General features: G+C 43.8%; 1 protein-coding gene across 25 annotated transcripts in view; it reads right to left on the bottom strand.

Annotated features, from left to right (window-relative positions):
- Nucleotides 1-16,444, bottom strand: part of nrxn1a (neurexin 1a) — a 118,570-nt gene extending 102,126 nt beyond the window's left edge. For 4 of the 25 annotated variants that reach the window (XM_028955404.1, XM_028955412.1, XM_028955424.1 and 1 more), the window contains exons 1-5: nt 16,221-16,437; nt 13,414-14,544; nt 8,427-8,441; nt 7,281-7,310; nt 6,581-6,592 (exon numbers count right to left, since the gene is read on the bottom strand). In XM_028955404.1, coding sequence (XP_028811237.1) covers nt 6,581-6,592; nt 7,281-7,310; nt 8,427-8,441; nt 13,414-14,125 — 769 coding nt within the window. In that variant the 5' untranslated portion in view covers nt 14,126-14,544; nt 16,221-16,437. Of the gene's footprint in view, nt 1-6,580; nt 6,593-7,280; nt 7,311-8,426; nt 8,442-13,413; nt 14,545-16,220 lie in introns of all 25 variants that reach the window. The other 21 variants (XM_028955408.1, XM_028955423.1, XM_028955425.1 and 18 more) reach the window with 15 other exon arrangements.
- Nucleotides 16,445-18,968: the final 2,524 nt, after the last annotated feature.

Genomic DNA, 18,968 nt, shown 5'->3' with positions numbered 1-18,968 from the left:
TGCTTCGTCTCAAGATTGCAACATAACACACAGCTCCTTTCCATTTACAGACATAAGACTATAAGTCCTTGTAAATCATGGCATTAGCCCAAACTATTTCAGTAAAACAAAAAAATTCAACAGATAACCATTGTCTCTCAGTGAAGATAAGCAAACAATGTTAGGACACAAAGCGGCGAGAGATGAACAAAGATATGGAGGCGCCAAGGACGGATTTGCGCTGCAAGTCAATACAACCTACACCAATTCAGCGGTAAGGCACAGGAGCCCATCCCCCAGCCGCCTCTCATTCCACGAGTTGGGCCTTATTCATCCTGTGCACCTCTCAGTTTCCTGCAGTCCGATGGATTTCCATCAGCTGCGCTCTCAGCCATCGATCACATGACATTGATTGAGGCTTCGGCCCTTCCTCCTCACCTAGGGTGGCCACCGCATCTATCTCACATCGATCTGCTCCCTCGCCAGGATTTCTGCTTTTCATTATTTTTTATTTTGAGTGGCCATAAATTTAGTTCCTAATTAAATTCTGGATATGAGGTGTTGTAGCATCTGTCAAGCCTGAGTTGAGTAAGCTTCCATTTTTAGACAAAATGAACACAATGCATATTGCATTTTTAGATAACAAATCACTGCAGTGTAGCAAGATAAGCAGATTTTACAAAAAAAAGGAATTTAAATGTAGTTTATAATGCATTTTAAATTACAGACATAAGGATGTGTAATCAAAATGGCCAATCAAACCTTCCCGCCAGTAAATGCAAAACTTCCTTTTTTCCAAAAGCCAGCTAATGGCATGCTGATCCCATTTTGATTGAATTACAGGGAAGCACATGGGAGATGCATTTCATTATCAATCGAATCATGGGAAATTATTAAGAGATGCATTTAATTAAAAATGGCTGGTTGTACATAAAGAGGCGGCAGTGAAGACATTTTGTCCTTGTGGTATTTCATGAGACGTTACATCCAGACATGGCCAACTCCAACTGCTCCACAAATGAGGTCATCACTGCCAATTGCTGTACGTTAAAAGGTTTCTCAACATTTGCCTTTGTGTTCCAAGAACCACTCAGCAAAGGAAATCATCATCGAATATGTCTGTCCATTCTGCTGTTTAACTCATGAGTGGTTTGACTCATTAGACGCTTCGGAATTGAAGCAAGTAAACTTTCAGTTGTCCTTTAACGCATCTGTTTCCAGGGTCTTGCCAGCTTCAGAGTCCACATCTTAGTGGGTCAGAGGCATGAGGGGTTGACAGGTGGTCATAATGCACTGCATGACAAGTCATAAGTGAGTAGAGAAACAAAATCAGTAGCAGCCTAATGAGGGCTAAGGGGCCATTTCACCCCAACTATAAAAGCTGTGTAAGGAGAGCTGTTTGACAAGCAATGGAGCTAATCACCCTCCACACAGTCCATCCATTTGGGGACCAAAAATCAATGAATCAACAGGTGAGAACAGAATCAATCGCCCTTTCTAGGTCCTGCATACAATAGATGCTCTGACATTTGAAGTAAGCCATCTTTACAAAGCTGAGATTATACAGCCCTACAATGGGTCTGTCCAGCAATACTTTACCGTGTGAACAACGTAAAGCCGTTATTAGCGTCACTTCCACAGCATAGATGAGAGTAGAACACCAGTATCACGACCAGTACAGAAGACTACGGTTGTCATAACAACAATGCATTTTATCTCTTCCTATTTTGATACCTGTATACAAGAATCTGCCTAATTACCAGCTAGTAAATTTTGCCTATAATACAAGAGGGAGGTCAAATAGTAATAGTGAAGTTAGTTCCTCTATAACACCTACATCGAAACATCTAGAGAAGGTTCAGAGGCTACATATAAATATAGACCTGAAGCATGTTTGCAGTGTAAAATGTTAAATATATGGTACATTCTGAAATGCTAATGAATCAACACCGAACCTTTTACAAGAGGCCTGAGACGCGGTAATAATAACGCAAAGTGGCTATTTGCTCATTTAAGACCCTGTTGAAGAAACACAGAAACACTTTCTGTGTTTGCAGCAATCAGCTGGTTGACGGTAGTTCTCATGGTCTGAAACTGCACTGAGGAGAACTATACAGGGCTTTTCAAAAGTGAACACGTGCATGCAGTATTTCCCCCGCAGAAACAGGTCCTGCATGCATACTCCAATGTGCACCGATGGAGATGAAGACTGTATCTGACCCTGAGAGTATTTATTAAAGCTTTTCCTTCCCCACTGTGTGAAAAGAGAACTCAAAAGCCTGAATGGTTGTGTTTTTCTTCTTTGGCTAAGCATATAACCATTAACAGTGGGGAGGTTTTGGTCTGGTTTTGTCCACAGTGCAGTACAGAATAGAATGCTAGAATATTGTACACTGTACACGCTGTACGTTGTATACTGTACTATAGCAAAGTCTCGAGCCAGGGCATACAGAGGTAGGCCATTATGCGACGCCGACGTTAACGCCCACCCACACAAGCTACATTCGGTATCTTGGTTGGTTTAAATTATCAATGGTCCTACTCTCAGTCATGCAGCCGCCTCCAAAAGATGTTTTTGCACCCACTTCATATACACGACTTAATCTTTCAGCCATTATTAAATCTTTGAAGTAAAAAAAAGCTGCCAAATCCAACTGGAACACTGTGTTGAAGTGAAATTTGCTCTGAGTTTGTGATAAGGTCTGGCACAGCCCTGAAATTATGTAGATAGAAACTTCTGGGGGTGGCAATAAGTGGCACAACACTCTGCAAAGGCTTTTTTTTCTTTAAGCTAAGATATGTCAGTTCCATTTGGCAGTGCGGTTGAATATTTTTTAACTCGCTTTTTTCCCCTCACAGGGAAATGCCTTGGAACTTTGATATGAATGAGTACTGTGTAAGACAAGATAATGACACAGGGGTGATGCATTTCAACTACGTGATTGTTTAATAGTCAGGAAGAGACTCCAGTTAAAAATTGAAATCCATGACCTTTCATGACAAACAGCAGATATTTATACACATTTTGACATCCTGTCTCTCCAATACGGAAAAATGATCACCTAGCTGGTGTGGTTTTGGTATGAAATGAAAAGAATGCACTAATAATTGCAGTTCAATAATAAAAAAATAAAAATAAATGAATAGTGGTAATTTAAGACAGCTACACAGAGAGCTACCCAAATGCATAACCAACTGAATCTACAAACGCTTTCAAAAGGTTGATGTCTCCATTTTCTGAAAACTGTCATTTTGAATCTTGGTCCAGACTGTCCACTGTGCTATTTCTACAGACGAAATAAAATGGCAGCTATAATCACTTCACTATAAATGACCTCAATTGATTGAAGACAACCTTTAATTAACAAAAGCATATTATTCTAATGACTCATTTGCGGCGACTGACGGCGAAAGTCAGTCTATGGAGCCAGTGGAGCTTTTTTTTTGCTACAACACAAATACTAAGTGAAGATCATTTTCATTACTAGCACAATTAGCAATATAACAATGATATCATAATAATGCAGCAACAAATGCTTTACAGGACTGTTGTCTATGAGATATTTGTAATGTCTTTGGAAATAAAGCAGAAAAAAGGTACAATTTCAGATTTTATAAAGCAAAATTGATTTGGAAAGCTGTCTGGGGAAAATTGCCTTCAGCTCCCACCTTTATTTTTCATTTTCAAATCAATATACTAGATACAAGAATATCAATAGTGTTGTTATATTGTGATTTATGGATATTTTTTTGTACCTCCCGTTACATCATGGCATTGTTATAGATTATTCAACTTTCATGATATATTCCCAGTCTAAATTGGCCAAAACAGTGCAATATTCTGCCTGTACTACACCGACTATTTTCCACCCACGTCAGTCCCTTTGTCTGTTTTCATAGCTCTGTAGCCACATGTATGAATGAATTTTGGATTCTGTGTTGGATAGGACCCAAACACTTGCTGTCGGGAGTAATTTAGGAGACTCTTTCGGCTTTGTAATTACATTAAAAGGCTTCTGAGTTGCAGCATAATAGGATTTTAAATACGTATTGATTAACACGTCACTTTCTGCCTTTCTTCTCCTGCAGCCTGCAAACGGGGTCATTTGTGACAATGACACAAGTGAGTGATGACGTCTGGGGTGGCGCAGCTTCTCTCAGCCAGTGCACTGCGAACTTAACGCAGAAAAGCTCCAAATCTGCCTCTATACAAGCGAACAGCAGAGCGCTTTCTTGACACCAGCGTGGATTTCTAAAAGACAGGCAGGCGAGGCAATTGGATGCAGTTGGGAAGCAATTTATGATCCCTGCCGTCCCCATTTAGACCTGAAGACTCGCCGCAAGTCACAAAAACCTCCAGCATCCTTGTAGACAGGAGTGTCAATTAGGTTTAAAGTATTCTAATTTGGCGACAGCACAGTCCCACCTGTGAACCTTGTTTCATAGAGCCCGAAGCAACACTCAGCTTCACAGACAGCCTGTCTGCAAAGGCAGCAATTAGGCCCACCAGCCCTCCGCATGCTACCGGTTACACAGCTCATCTTTTATCCGCCACTTTTCAACTTTGCATAAGAATGATGGAGGATGCATGTGCAGAATGCAGAGAGGAGCGAGCTCAAGAACACACACACACACACACACACACACACACACAGAGCCAGAGAGATAGGAAACCATGTCAGGGATCTGTGAGCACATATTAATGAGAACTTACACTTCAACCCACTCTGAAGTCTACAAGCAAAGGCTTATGCTAATCACAAACCCCATAGAGTCTCTTGAGGCAACAACCATGTAGCATGCTGGGAACCAAATGCACCAGTTGTGCAGCTAGACTAGGGCACCATGTCGATGGGCAAGCATGAGTTTTATAAGAAAAGAACTTACACGAAACCCTCCCAGCAACACTAAACCAACGAGCTTCACCTCGAAAGGATGGTACAGTGGACCAAATCAACAACAGACTAAGAATACAAATTAGAATTTCCACTACTGCTACTTCAATTAAGTAATCATATTCTAAATTCTTAGAAATTAAGATTGGTGGGTTTTTTTATATTTTAGATTAACACAATTCATGCTGCTAACCTCTGCCATGAAAATGAAATTGCTTTTGACCCTGCTCTGGCACTGTAAAAACATTATTTTCCTCTGATGGGCTACATTTAGATTCAAAAGGTCTGTTTTTGCACTATGCACACTTGTCTCATTTACATCAGCCACCTCATTCTAGACAAAAATACCACAGACAGGCTATTAAAAAGCCAATAGCCCTCATATCATACCATCGCACACACATGCAGGCGCGCACGAATGCACGGAAGGCCAAAAAAGATTTCATTAAAAGCTGCTTCTCTGACCCCGCTGCTGGGGTCACTACCCACATGCACCATTTCATTCAATTTTACACGCAGATGAGACCCAATCTTCTATGGCAAATGGAATGAGCAAAAAAAAATAAATAAAAAAATACAAACACCTCTAAAAATGCATTCCCCACGCTTTAAAGAAGAGGGAGGAAATTCCATTATTCAGCTACGTTCTGGCCCAGAGGCAGCAGGACACACAGTGAGACAAAGTGGACAAAAAAAAAAAAAACGACAAAAAAAGCCCATGATGCAACAGTCTGCACAGACAGAAGAAGCCGCTCGCATGAGCAGAAATGCAGAGCACCTACCTGCACACTGCGTTCAAAGCTAACCTTTAAACCCCTCCCCCGCACAGAAGCTAACAAACGAGCCCTGCTTATTTATGAGCCCATTAGGTCCAGTGTTCCCAGAGTGGACGTCCATATGGGGAACGTGTGGATCGTGTTCGTTGGACATGCAGTGTCTGACAAATGTTGTAAAAAAAAAAAAAAAAAGTGGCAATAGAGCGCGGCCATTACTCACCTCCTGAAGGCCTTCGATTGATTTGGTGGCACTGTTTGAGTACTGGATGAGTACAAACCCTGCGCAAACGAGCTTACGCTTTGATGTGTGTAGTGTTTGATTTTTTTTTTTTTGTTCTTCCGCGTGACACCATGAGGGGCAGAACGTATATACACACATATATGTTCTTCAATGGGAAGCCCATGTTGTGTGGGGTTCTTACCTGTTCACATGAAAGGAGCTGACCACAGCGGTGCATTTACATTGCATTCCATAATTTTCTAATATCAACGCGAAATGTGAAGAACGACTGCCTGAGTTTTTAATTATTCCAGTGCTGTAGGCTAAAATGCCTCAAAATACCATGAAGGGAGTATGGGAGTGAATCGGGTCCCATAGCTGGCTTTCATGGAGAAAACGTTATTAATTTAGATATTTACATATAGTTTGGAACTAAAATACACATTTAAATTAACCCCCTTAATGTCCAAGTGTGTAAAGTGAAACCCCATAAAAAAGCATGCCGCCAAAAAACAGCACCTACCTTTGTCAGTTCCCTCAGTCACATTAATTTTTTTCAGTTAAGTCACACAATTTACACATAGCAACTATGTGCCTCGCGTTGCCACAAGCACACGAACAAATGCATGTATATACGGCCACAGGAGCAGGGATATACATGCGCAGCCTGGAAATATGTGTGCGGTCAGTGAAGAAAAAGGGGTAAGTACCTTTACTTTTACCTATGATAGTGTTATAATGTGTCCAATGAAGAGAATTTCCGGAGCGATAAAGGGGGGGGGGGGTAAAGAGGAGGAAAGAGGGAAGAGTAAGAGTCATGACCTCGAGTAAGTGTTAGACTAGCTTCATTACCCGCTGCATGCTTTCGCCAGTGAGGGTGGGGGAGGCAAGCAGAAACTAGGAAGCTTGCTCGCCAGGTGCATGCTGGGAGATGGAGGAACGTGGTGACAGAAAATGGAGGAGGGGTAACGATGTTCAAATGGATGGTTTGCAAAATGGTGGTTGCTACACTTTCGAAAGACATCAAAATAACCAACGAAAAACTCCATTTAAACGCAAAAGATTTCATTTCTTTCATGAGAAAAAAATTCTCCTGGCAAGCAAGCAATAACAGTACAACATTCACCGACATGACGATAAATTACAGACTCAAATAAAACGAGAAAGAAAACATAGAGGCACACTGGAGCAAAGCAGCTTTTACAAAAGGGCACAAATACACATCAACAAATAATACTGACCAAACCATCCACTGATTCATCAGCCACAAGCCAGGGAAGAAATCATCTCCCTTAAGACATTAGCAGCTGAGATGAAAGGAGGGTAGAACCGAGGATGGATGGACGGGTGAAAAAGGTGGGTAAAGGAGCCAAAAAGGGATATGGAAAAAAAAGAAAGCAAACCCCGTACCTTGGTCGGCCATCATCAGGTGCGCAAGACCTTAAGGGAAAACAAGAGCATAGTCAGCACAAAGAAAGGGATCATGGGAAAGGGCTTTTTTTTTTTTTTTTTTTGGTCACACTGACATGCAGGCATCTCCTGAATGGATGATGCCCTAAGCACTGAGCTGAGGGTGGGAACAAGAGGAGAGAGAAAGAGGAATTATGGCAAATAAATAAACCAACAAATAAATAAATACAATGTTCTGCATGTCACATGGTCACACATGCACCAAAATAACTAAAATAAATAAAATATATATTTTGTACAAAAGGACAGAGAGAGAGACACCATAGATCATTTTAATGCAATTAATGGGCCCGTCTTCATTGCCATTCAAAAATGACGTCAGGAAAAAAATATTTCAATAGATGAATCAATGGAATCTTCATACCAAGTCTAAGGATGCTAACAACCTTGCCTTTCTAATTTAAATTGTTTATGAATACACCTATAATATAATGATTTTGCATATTTTAAGTGGATATGTATATAAATATATTTATGTTAATTTGCCCACAACCACTCATTCAACCACTCCTCTGTAAATCTGATTCAAGATCAGATGTTAAAAATACCGCGGGAGAGTAGATTAATAACACAGAGTCAATATATCCCTATTACCTGCTCTTTAAAAAGCCGTGCAGGAAATATACTATGAGGTTTGACCATGATACTTACCTGCTGTCCCCCACTCGGCACCATTTCGGGACAAACAGACACCGATCCCCCGATCCATCATCCCATTTATGATTTTTATACGTTACCTTGTGTTAAGGTTACATTTGTTGGGTTTCAACAGTTTTGGCTCCCTTACCCAGCACGCGGACCTTCACCTACTGCAGCCGACCTTAAAAGGTTACAGCTTCAGCACTGATCAGCAATACCTGGAGGTTCTTGCTGAACCACGTCCTTGGTCCTCCATGTATGCGGTAGCATAAGAAAAAAAAATACCTTACAGTTCCTCCTTCCGACAGGCAAACCCCCAGACCACTTACCATTTACCCGGGACCATGGGGACATAACAACACAGAAACAAGCTCACGGCGTGGAGACAGAGGAGAGGAAGGGATAGTGGAGGGGAAAGAGTGAGAAAGACACAGAAGCTGCACCCACCTCCGACATAGACGTCTTCAGGAACGGCGGCCAGGGCGGAGAGAGAGAGAGGAAGACATCAATTAAGAGGCATGCAGAGCGGAGAGTGGACCTCCGTAAAATGGGGTTACCGTGGTTACCATGGTTACCATGCGTCAATTAAAAATAAATGGATATAAATCAATACTTTCAAATTCTTTGCACGTGCCTCTGGCTGTTGGATGAGGAGCGTTGCGAGATGCACTCCCGCTTTATTGATCTACTTGCTACTTTTCAAATGATGGCTAATAATCAACCTAAAAAAGGAAGTATGGTTAGATTATTGCTAGGACATGTGATCACTGCGATAGGCAATGTGAATGTTAGCGAGGGAAGCTGCCAAAATGATTTTCACTTGAAAATGACAGGCATGCACAGACTTGCTGGTGACACAAATAAGGGTTGAGGTGATGATGTCGTTCTTCAGCTTTGGCTACCTACATTTCAACATGTTCATTATGTAAACCATCGTATCAATCGACTCTTTCGTTGTGGACAGGAAGTACAACTGATGATCATATAAGGGACCGTTCCCATTCCCCACACAGTTTAGGTTCTGCCTTGTCCTGAACATTAAATATATCTTTATAATGAATTAGCATGATTAATTTAAACATACATTCCTGTAAAAGTCCATAGTTTTTTAAACTATTTTAAATAGTCCAGTAATTCTATGCTGTTGAATTACAGAAATCTGTTTTATTTTTCCGAAATAAATGGGAAAATATAGCCTCCGCGCAATATAAATGTTGTATAAATAATGGCCATAATAATGTGTACATTTTGCATCTCTACAGAAAGGGGTTTATTTAATATATCCATAAAAGCTGCTGCATAGTTAATTGATCAAAGACGTTTTACCTGGATCTTATTGTGGCACCTCCTGCCTATTTGTCAGAAACTCTAGATAGAAAAAAAGCCACCTTTAAAAGTTATCAATCTAAATTATCACCCAAGGACAGCACTGCACAGCAAAGTGTTCATTAAATATAGAAAATACATTTAATAGAGCATATAATGTTGGCTACACACAGCTAAGCTTAATGACCTGGATAATATCTTACATAATTTATGATATGGCTTTCTGTGACAGTTTCTATTGAATAGAAAAGTGAAAAGCGCAGGGGGGGGGGGGGGCATGCAGGCGCTACAACAGAGAAATTTGCAAAAGGCAAAAAAAAAAAAAAATGACGTCATAAAAGAAGTAAAGGAAACAGGCATTTAGTTCAGCAGCAGCACGATTTGCATGTTACATTATATGAACGTACATGTTCATCTGTCCCACTTGCATGCAGAGACACACACACACACACGCACACACACACACACACACACACACACATTCTGGCACCCTGGTGGGACTTCTGCTTTGTGTTTCAATGTGTCGAGATTCCCGTTTCCTACCTCGGCCGCATAGCACCTGGACGTTTTTTGACCCAGAACTTACCACGGCAGCCTGGTCCGCCCGGCCCAACACAAAGCGCATGCATCACACTAAAGGAGAGCCGCGGTGAATTACGTAGGAAGGAAATAGATGGGGAAAAACATGGTGTCGTGGTTTAATAAATGAAGAGAAGAGGAAATGGAAAAAAAAAAAAAGTAAAATCCCCTTCCGATGATGGGGTGAGGGATGTTGCGGCCTTGTCTAGGTTCCGCTATCGATAATAAAAGTGTTAGTAGCCCTAACGTCCACGGTGCTTGCACGGGTATGGCGATGAGAGAAGGAGGCCGCTGGGACGCCTATCGGAACATCTTTAGTGTTGCTCCTCTTGCTCCGGCCTCGGATGCTAATAAGGCTGCTGAGCAGTTCCATGCTGCAGAGTGTCAGGGGGTTTGTTTTATTGTCGGCTGACACCGACCACCTGCCTGTTAAAACCGTGCCAAGACACGGGCAAGGCTGTTTGGACATTCAGGCGGCCCGCGAGCGCCAGGCTCTTCCGTATTTACGCAGCAGCGACTGTGTAACGGCAGACGGGGAAAGATGCGGATTCTCATCGGGCTGACGTCTTGCTCCGAGTCGCTTGATTCTCAGCAGAGGATCACACACACACTCGCACACACTAACGTAACGTGACGCACGCTCGTTCTCGCACAGCTCTGCCGAAACGGGACTGGGAGCCCAGCTGCTCGTTTACTGCGCGTTTTCCAGTTCGTCAGAGCCTGTTACTCTCAGCTTCACAGAGGGCAACACACACACACACACACACACACACACACACACGCACGCGTAGAGGGAGGACTGCTTTTAGGGGTGTGCACAAAGATCATCACAGTCGATGAGCCACATTGAGCCAATCAGGGAGCTGGAATTAGTCCTGTCTAAATGACAGACATACGTGCCCCTTCGTTGTGTAATGTTTCATCCTAAACATGCTGCTACGTCTTAGCGAAACGGATAATCCTAATTAAACACACATGGAGTTAAGAAAGAAAAAAAAAAGAGCCGACTAACAAATCTCGAATCACAGAGCGCACACCCTTGTCTTCGCGGATTGTGCACAAAAGGATTTAGAAAAGTAAACACAGGGTACGTCTCTGTTGGAGTGTTGCGAGAGAGAGAGGGAGAGAGGGAGAGAGAGAGAGAGAGAGAGAGTGGGGGGCGAAACAATACAACACCTGTCCCTCATTCGTAATTTAACTATGTATGAAACACTTCTTACACTTCATGAACAACGCTTATAAACACTTATTTCAATATGTCAACCATCTGAAAGTTGTTGGTGGCAAGATTAAAAACCAAAAAATAAAAGTGGTGTTTTATACTGTCTAGATGGGCCCCCCTTTTTAACATGGGGTTCTCTTATATTCAGGCCACATGTATCAACTGGCAGTTATTATGAGGTATTTTGAACATATGAATCATATGGATCTCATCTTCAGATCTAAGGTCTATACTCAGGGGCGGAGCTACTTGGTGGCCCAGGAGGGGCTGTGGCTGTTCAACTTGGCCCCCACTGCGAGCCCACACACTGTGATAACGTCCATCGCGTTCGTTGGTCCACCCTTGCTAGGCCACCCCATCGATACCATTGGTCATGCAATTAATAGTGTTGCTGATGTTGTGCCAAACATCTTGAGATATTTCATTTTCAGGCCCTTTTTCTCCAAAAAAACACTAACAGCTGACATATACCAAGTGAATGAAATATGACTCAATTAATCCCAGTTACTTAACTTATTCTCAGCCATCGTGATGCTGAGAATCATGATGCTCAAAATTTCAATGGCATTTGGGTCCAAGGTTGGAATTATCATGAGCTGATGAATGCGATGCATTGTGTTGAGCTGACTTACTCCTGATTGCAGAGGTAATGGAATGAACTTTTTAAATGAATCTTCAGCCGAAGCGACAACTGACGGCTCTGTATTAACTTCGAACTTAATTATTCTTCGCTAGGCTTCCTTTCGGGGAGCAGCAGTAACGTGAGAGAACGGAGATAAAGAAAAAAAAAAAAAAAAACGAATGGATGACAAGGCTTCAGTATTCAAATGAAAACGTGACTAAGACAGAACGTTTCCTGACTTTTCCAGCGTCTGAGTAACCGGCGATCACAATAATTAAGACTAATCACCAGACACTGCATTGCGTGCCCATCCCACTGTCATCAGGAGTAAAGCTGAAGTGAGCTAACGTGACGACTTGAGATTCATCATCAGATCATTCATTCTGAAACGTCCCGAATCTGAAATTTGACGAATTTAGATTCTCAAAACCGAAAAAAACTTAATCAATCATTTCCATCTTGTGCCCAGATGACGGGGTTCCGTGAGGCCTTCGGCGGGGGGAAATGAGGCGCCGCTCTCGCCTGCCTCTCCGAAGCGGGTTACTGCGGCTACCGGGCGGCCGGAGAGCGACGGAGCGGTCGCATGTGGAAAAAGAACCCCGTTTTAATCTCCCACTCGCTCTCAACCGCAGCAAACAGCGCTCGCCGAACCTCGGACCGACACTCTGCCGTGGCTGCGCTCGCCATGTGGGACTCCATTGTTATTATATGCATGCTGGTATTTCGCTTTTAGAGCATTTAGCCTCATTTGACACGTCGGAAAAAAAAGGCGCAACTTCAACTTTTCAGCGTTACTCAGCTTCGGCTCAGCAACGCAGCGCCTGAAGAAGCATATCACCATTTTTAAATTTTTTTATTTTTTTTACTATTCAGAATTCAGAAGCGGCTTCAACCCGTGACGCCTACCGGACAGCGAAAGAAGCTGTCTCGTTTGCTCAAGATGTGGACAAAACCTTCTCAATGGTCCACCCCGCATTAGCTGTCACGATTACCGTGTGACGTGGTAAACACAAACCTGTCGCTCTTCCCTCACGCGTGACAGCACCCTCCTCTCGCAGCTCGTCGCGGGCAAGGCCGCAGTGACTCATCCACAGTGGGCACACGTCCACCTGCGGACCCCCCCACCCGGCGGGCACCCACGTAGCCGAAGCGCCCGTCACGTCACAAGCCTGCGGAACAGTCCCGCAATACGAACGTGTACTGTACGCGTGCACGCAGCAGCCGACTGTTACCGTGGCAACACTTCACCGGGCCAAGGCCGAGACAGAATAAATCAGCACCGGCGCAATTAAGATTAGTCCACGGGAATGGTTTTCTAAATGAACGAGAGAGAAAAATAATTAGGATAGAATAATAATAAAAAAAAAGGATGGAGAGAACGCAAAAGTAATAGTGAACTTGGAAGTGGGAGGTTAGCAAACGTTTCCAAACGCTGAGGGGAGATGACTTCAGTTTCTCAACATCGACCACACTGTTTGATTGTAATTTATGTAAGAAATATCCTTTTTTTTTTTACAGTAGGATTGTCGGTTTGGCAACAATTTGAAGAAAATCTCTTTTCAGCTGAATGATGCCGCTGCAAGTGGTGCCTAAAATTGTCAATTTTACAAGGCACACCTACGGAAAAATGACCAAAATAAAAAACTTCACAACATTCACGGAGATGACAAATCCAGGCGTCTTACCTTCACTGCAATCTTTTCCCTGGTAACCCGTCTCCGAGCAGTCGCAGACGGCCTCGTCGTTCACGATGCTGCACACGCCCCCGTTCAAGCACACGTGCTCGGCCCCGCAAGCGGCGCTGTTGACGCCCTCGCTGGCCACCAGCGCCGGCTCCGTGCCGTTCACTCTCAAATCGGTTATCCATCCCCGGAACGGCGCCTGGTCCTTGACGGCGGCCGAGGTCAGGCGCAGCGCCACCGACCGCAGTTCGGGGGGTATTCCTCCCAGGAACAAGTGGCTGAAAACCGTCATGTCCCTCCGCTTGGACTTCACCTCCACCCACTTCACCTCTTGGTCTACTACGAGCGTGGTGTTTTTGAAGTTCCTGTGCACCGTGACCGCGTGCCAGCGGCTGTCGTTGACCGCGGTGTCGGAGACGACGGCGGCGGGCTCGGCGCAGAATATGGAGAAGCGCAGGCTCAGCCGTCCATTGTGGATGAGGAGCTCCAGGAAGTCGCAGAATCCTTCGTCGTCGAAGTAGACCAGGAGTCCGTGCGAGCTTCGGGTCTTCATGTTGAAGCTCATCTCGCTCTCACAGCACGCGTTCCACATCGGGAACCTCGCCCACTGCCCCTCCGCCCCGGTGAACTCCATGCTCGCCCCCATATCTACCAGGCAGCAGATGAGCAGGCCTATCCAGATCAAATGGGCGCCGCTTCGTAGTGAGAAACTCATGGTGCAAATCTGCGTGCTGCTTCTCAGCACTCTCAAAACCGAGGTTCTAAATAAGACTGTCCAACCTTTACAAGAGAATGGGGATCGAAGAATAATTGGCAAAAATTGGCATTTTTTCGCTGACTAAGAGAGCATGGCCTCATAGCCTACACTCCGGCATCATGCATACCCTATTAAACCTGAATTTACCAAGATGAAGGGGGCCCAAAAAAAAAGAAGCCAGAAATGCTACAAACGGAGGTCCTTCGCGTTATGTAGATCCATGGCTTCCATTTCAGCTCACAGGAAACTAGGTTTCAGTCCTGCAACATGGTGATGGTGATGGGAAAGAAATGGCTTTTCGCATTCAGCCCCGACAGGGGCCTTCCGTCTCTCACAAGCCTCGCAATCGCATCCGCTTTGTCATGACCATCGACGATCTGGAAAGAACGGAAAACAGCAGTGACTTATGCGTGTCCGTAAAAAAGTGAAAGTGAAGTGATTGTCATTTGTGAAACACTGCAGCACAGCACACGGTGAAATGTGTCCTCTGCTTTCAACCATCACCCTTGGTGAGCAGTGGGCAGCCATGACAGGCGCCCGTGGAGCAGCGTGTGGGGACGGTGCTTTGCTCAGTGGCACCTCAGTGGATTCGAACCGGCAACCTTCTGATTACGCTTCCTTAACCGCTAGGCCACTACTTCCCCTAAAAAAAATGGACTCGAACCCTTAAATTATGAATCCAAAGTCAGACGCCTTATCCATTAGGCCACATGTGACCAGGCTAAAATCCTTCTTCATCATGAAAGGTGAGCATCATGGTCTTAGAGACGGCGTTCACAGTAAATCAGTATGCATGAATACAAATTCTTGTCATATTTCAAATTTACAGTCCTGTGAAAAGTTTTAGGCAGCAGTGAAACTAATCTTTCTTCCAAACAGCAACTCTGAAATAGTTGTAAAACTGATAAAACACTCAATAACACTCAAATAATAGTCCTAAGAAAGTGAAATTGGCAATAATTTCATTTGATTCGGTTGAAAACGTTGATATGCAGAGATGTGCCAGAAGAACTGGGGGGGTTGGTCTCCTCCAACTCAATGTATGATCTACAAGCAAAAGTCTACAGATGGAGAACAAAAGCATTCTCAGCACACATCGAGTCACTGAAACCAAGGAAACTCTGCATTTTTTGCACATTGCACAGTGTTTTCGGCACATTGACGAAAATGGCTTGCAGCTCACTGGTTTGTTGGAGCAGTCAATGCATCTTTCTGCAGTTTGGTCCACTGTCTTTTTTTTTGGGTGTGTGCATTACTATTTTATTAGCATAGCCAGGTAAAAGACATGGGTAATTACATATACCTTCAAACCCCAACGTGCACAAATTATTAGCGCATCGACCGGACGCAACTTGCAATCTAAACGTCAATTAACGTCAATTTAACGCGCTGCCATTTCCTGATTCTGCGACGGGAAATAAAACGACATCCTTCACGTTTATTTTTTTAAATGAGGGTTTAAACGCTCGAGCAGCTTCTCTGCGCTGGAAGGCCACCAGAAGACCCCCTTATAATGATAATCATTCCCAGCCCCGCACCCCCAACCCCCACCCCCCCCGGTCCCCGTCATCTTAACTCAACGTCTTACTCTTCTTTTGCCCCCGCGTAGTTTACCACGGGCTTCACGCCTGCGTGGGAGTTGTGGGGAGTTTTCGAATCGAAATCGAATCGAACGCGATCGTGATAAAAGGGAGAAGAACTTGACAATGCCGCGCAAGGACAACATTTTCATAAAACCGCCACCGGGACGATCACGGTGCGTTGCCGATCGAACCTCGGTGTCCACGCCATCGTGCGCCGCGAACGTAATCGGAATATTATATTTAATAACCCGAGAGTCAGACCTTCTTCCTGTGGAAGGATGCAGCGGACGAGCCCGATGCGCAGGGCTTCGACTCTTCTAAATATTAATATCAAAGCGCCGCATTTTCTTCAAACCCAACTAGCGGCGGTGATGTTTTATACGAAAAATTATATATATATATATATATATAAAAAAAAAGTAAATAAAATACGACGCGGATCGCGCTGCACAGCTACGGTCAGATCTCACCTGCACCCCGTCCAAAGGAGGAGGAGGAGGAGGAGGAGGAGGAGGAAGGCTCACGTCGCTTTCACCTGGAAAAAGGAAGCATCCCGCGACGCCTCGCCGCCTGGCGCGGATCTCCGCCCTTCTTCTCCCGCTTCTCCTCGAGAATCCCGGCAGGTTCTCGGGGCGCCCGCTCCTCCGCCGAGCGTCACGTGGTCCGCCGTCTGCCGGAGATGGGCGGGGCGTGGCCGCTGCAGCACCGTGGACAGCGGCGACTCGGGCAGGCGCGGGGAATGGCGTAGATGGGTGAGACCCAGCCTAGTGTCGTCACATGGACACCGATAGGCCAAACGGAAAATGAAAGGCAGCAATTGTCATCGTAGCTTGGCAGGTTTATTCATTTATAACAAAGCTGAAACGGCAGTGCGTATGTGACGTCATGTGTCACGTCACGTCGAGACATCGTGCTGGCACAATAAAAATCTTTCTCAATTAGTCAATTAAACGATATTGAAAACGAGTAATGAAACTTCATTCATTTAACCTGCTGTATGTCTGTGTATTTATGTATGTAAATGTCATATACAGTACAGGCCAAAAGTTTGGGCACACCTTATCATTCAATGTGTTTACTTTATTTTCATGACCATTTACATTGGTAGATTCTCACTGAAGGCATCAAAACTATGAATGAACTCATGTGGAGTTATTTACTTAACAAATAGTGGACACCTGACCTCTACAGTCACCGGACCTGAACCCAATCCAGATGATTTGGGGTGAGCTATAAAGTGAAGTGATTGTTACATGTGATACACAGCAGCACAGCACACGGCAAAGTGGCCAACAAGCTAAACACCTCTGGGAACTCCTTCAAGACTGTTGGGAAACCATTTCAGGTGACGACCTCTTGAAGCTCATCGAGAGAATACCAAGAGTGCAAAGCAGTAATCAGAGCAAAGGGTGGATATTTTAAAGAAACTAGAATATAAAAGATGTTTTTAGTTATTTCACCTTTTTTTGTTAAGTACATAACTCCACATGTGTTCATTCATAGTTTATTATAATGATGCCTTCAGTGAGAATCTACCAATGGAATTGGTCATAAAAATAAAGAAAACACATTGAATGAGAAGGTGTGTCCAAACCTTTGGCCTGTAATATATATTTTTGGTAAATTTATGACATTTACATTTATGACATTTATCAGACACTCAGAGAGACATACATCCATGCTTTGTAGTCCATATCTGGTCTGCATACCTGTATAACTAGACTTAAATCAGCAACCACTCTTCAGCAGAGACTATCAGCCATGTTACATACCATCACAGGCCCTATTTAAGAGCAAATAATCTTACATTTAAAAACCAAAAGCACAGAGAGGACAATAACTGCTGAGATTTGTTGTTGTTGTATTCTATGTAATTCATGTTGGTTATTGTTTTGAATGGAAAAGTTATTGTATTGAACCCTATTCATATAATTGTATGATATAATCTTCTTGCAATTAAAGTTCTTTGATGGAAAAAAAAATTGCTTTCTGATATTTATTTTAGCATTTTATCTCCTAGCAAAGCAGTTTAGTAATCGATGGCTAGATGACAAGAATACACTCTTTATTTAAAAGTGTTCGTGTTCTGGGCAACAAGTGAAAAGTATTAATATTATAAGTTGGGCGTCAATGTACCCACCCTTCCTGTCTCCACGCCTCGCGTCCTCGTGCAATGTTGCAGTGTCTCCAGTAGGCTACGTGATGAAATGCATGGGTACGTCAGTGTAGATATTGATATTTTTTTTCTCAAGAGAAGTGCTACTAATGGAACAGGGACCCCCCCCAACAACGTTCTGCCTATCCTTTGCTTAAATCGAATCAGTGAGGCTCGTTTTCTCTCGGGCTCCTCTCCTCTGCCCTCTGGTTGTGGAGATGTGAGGCTGACTTCTCTCTTCTCAGTGATGCTGGACGACAAACCTTCTGTGAGCGCTCGGTAAACGCTGGCCCACTTTACTCTGAAATAATAAGAAGAGAACATTTTTATTTGCCAGATGAACGTCGTGACTCGTGACACGAGCCTCGGAGCCTGGCCATGCGTTCATCAAGCTCATCTCGTCTCGAGCCCCCACTAATCAAAGGAAGAGCGAGACCTGCATCCAGAGTCTTCAGTCCTGGCTCTTCACTGGTGGCACCAATGTCACAGAACGGCTGAGTCCCTCCCCATCTTCAGACGATGTCAACTGGACTAAATACACCTGACCTGACCAAACTTCTCCATTACAAAAAATTCTCAAAATTAATATTTATTCTCCTGACTGTACTTTTACATTTATGGCATTTAGCAGACGTCTTTATCAGGAGCGACTTACAGTCAGTCGTTACAGGGACAGTCTTTAATTTAACCGATTGTACAGCAGTTGTTGATTTAAGTCTTGCTATTAAGGTAGCATGGACTACAAAGCCCTGATGTACGTGGCTCTGGACAAAGGCATCTCATAAAACGTGTCCCCAAATACACAAACATGAGCTCCGCTTGCATTAAACACGGCCGAAATAGCGATTAACAGCATCACTATGACACCATTTCATTCATATCTTTGTTCAATCTTTCAGACAGGTGATCAGCCGGGTGGGTGGTGGCAAAGATCAATAGAAAGAGATTATGGGTCTTTATCACACTACCCTATGATGGGAATTGTGCCGTGATGGAAACCGGAAAAACAACGCCTTTGGACATCAGCTGCGCCGCCATTTTTGAAACGTTAAATGAGGGAATA

This window comes from Denticeps clupeoides, chromosome 15 (genome assembly GCF_900700375.1).
Source record: "Denticeps clupeoides chromosome 15, fDenClu1.1, whole genome shotgun sequence".
NCBI lineage: Eukaryota > Metazoa > Chordata > Actinopteri > Clupeiformes > Denticipitidae > Denticeps > Denticeps clupeoides.
This window is presented reverse-complemented; position numbering and strand designations above follow the sequence as displayed.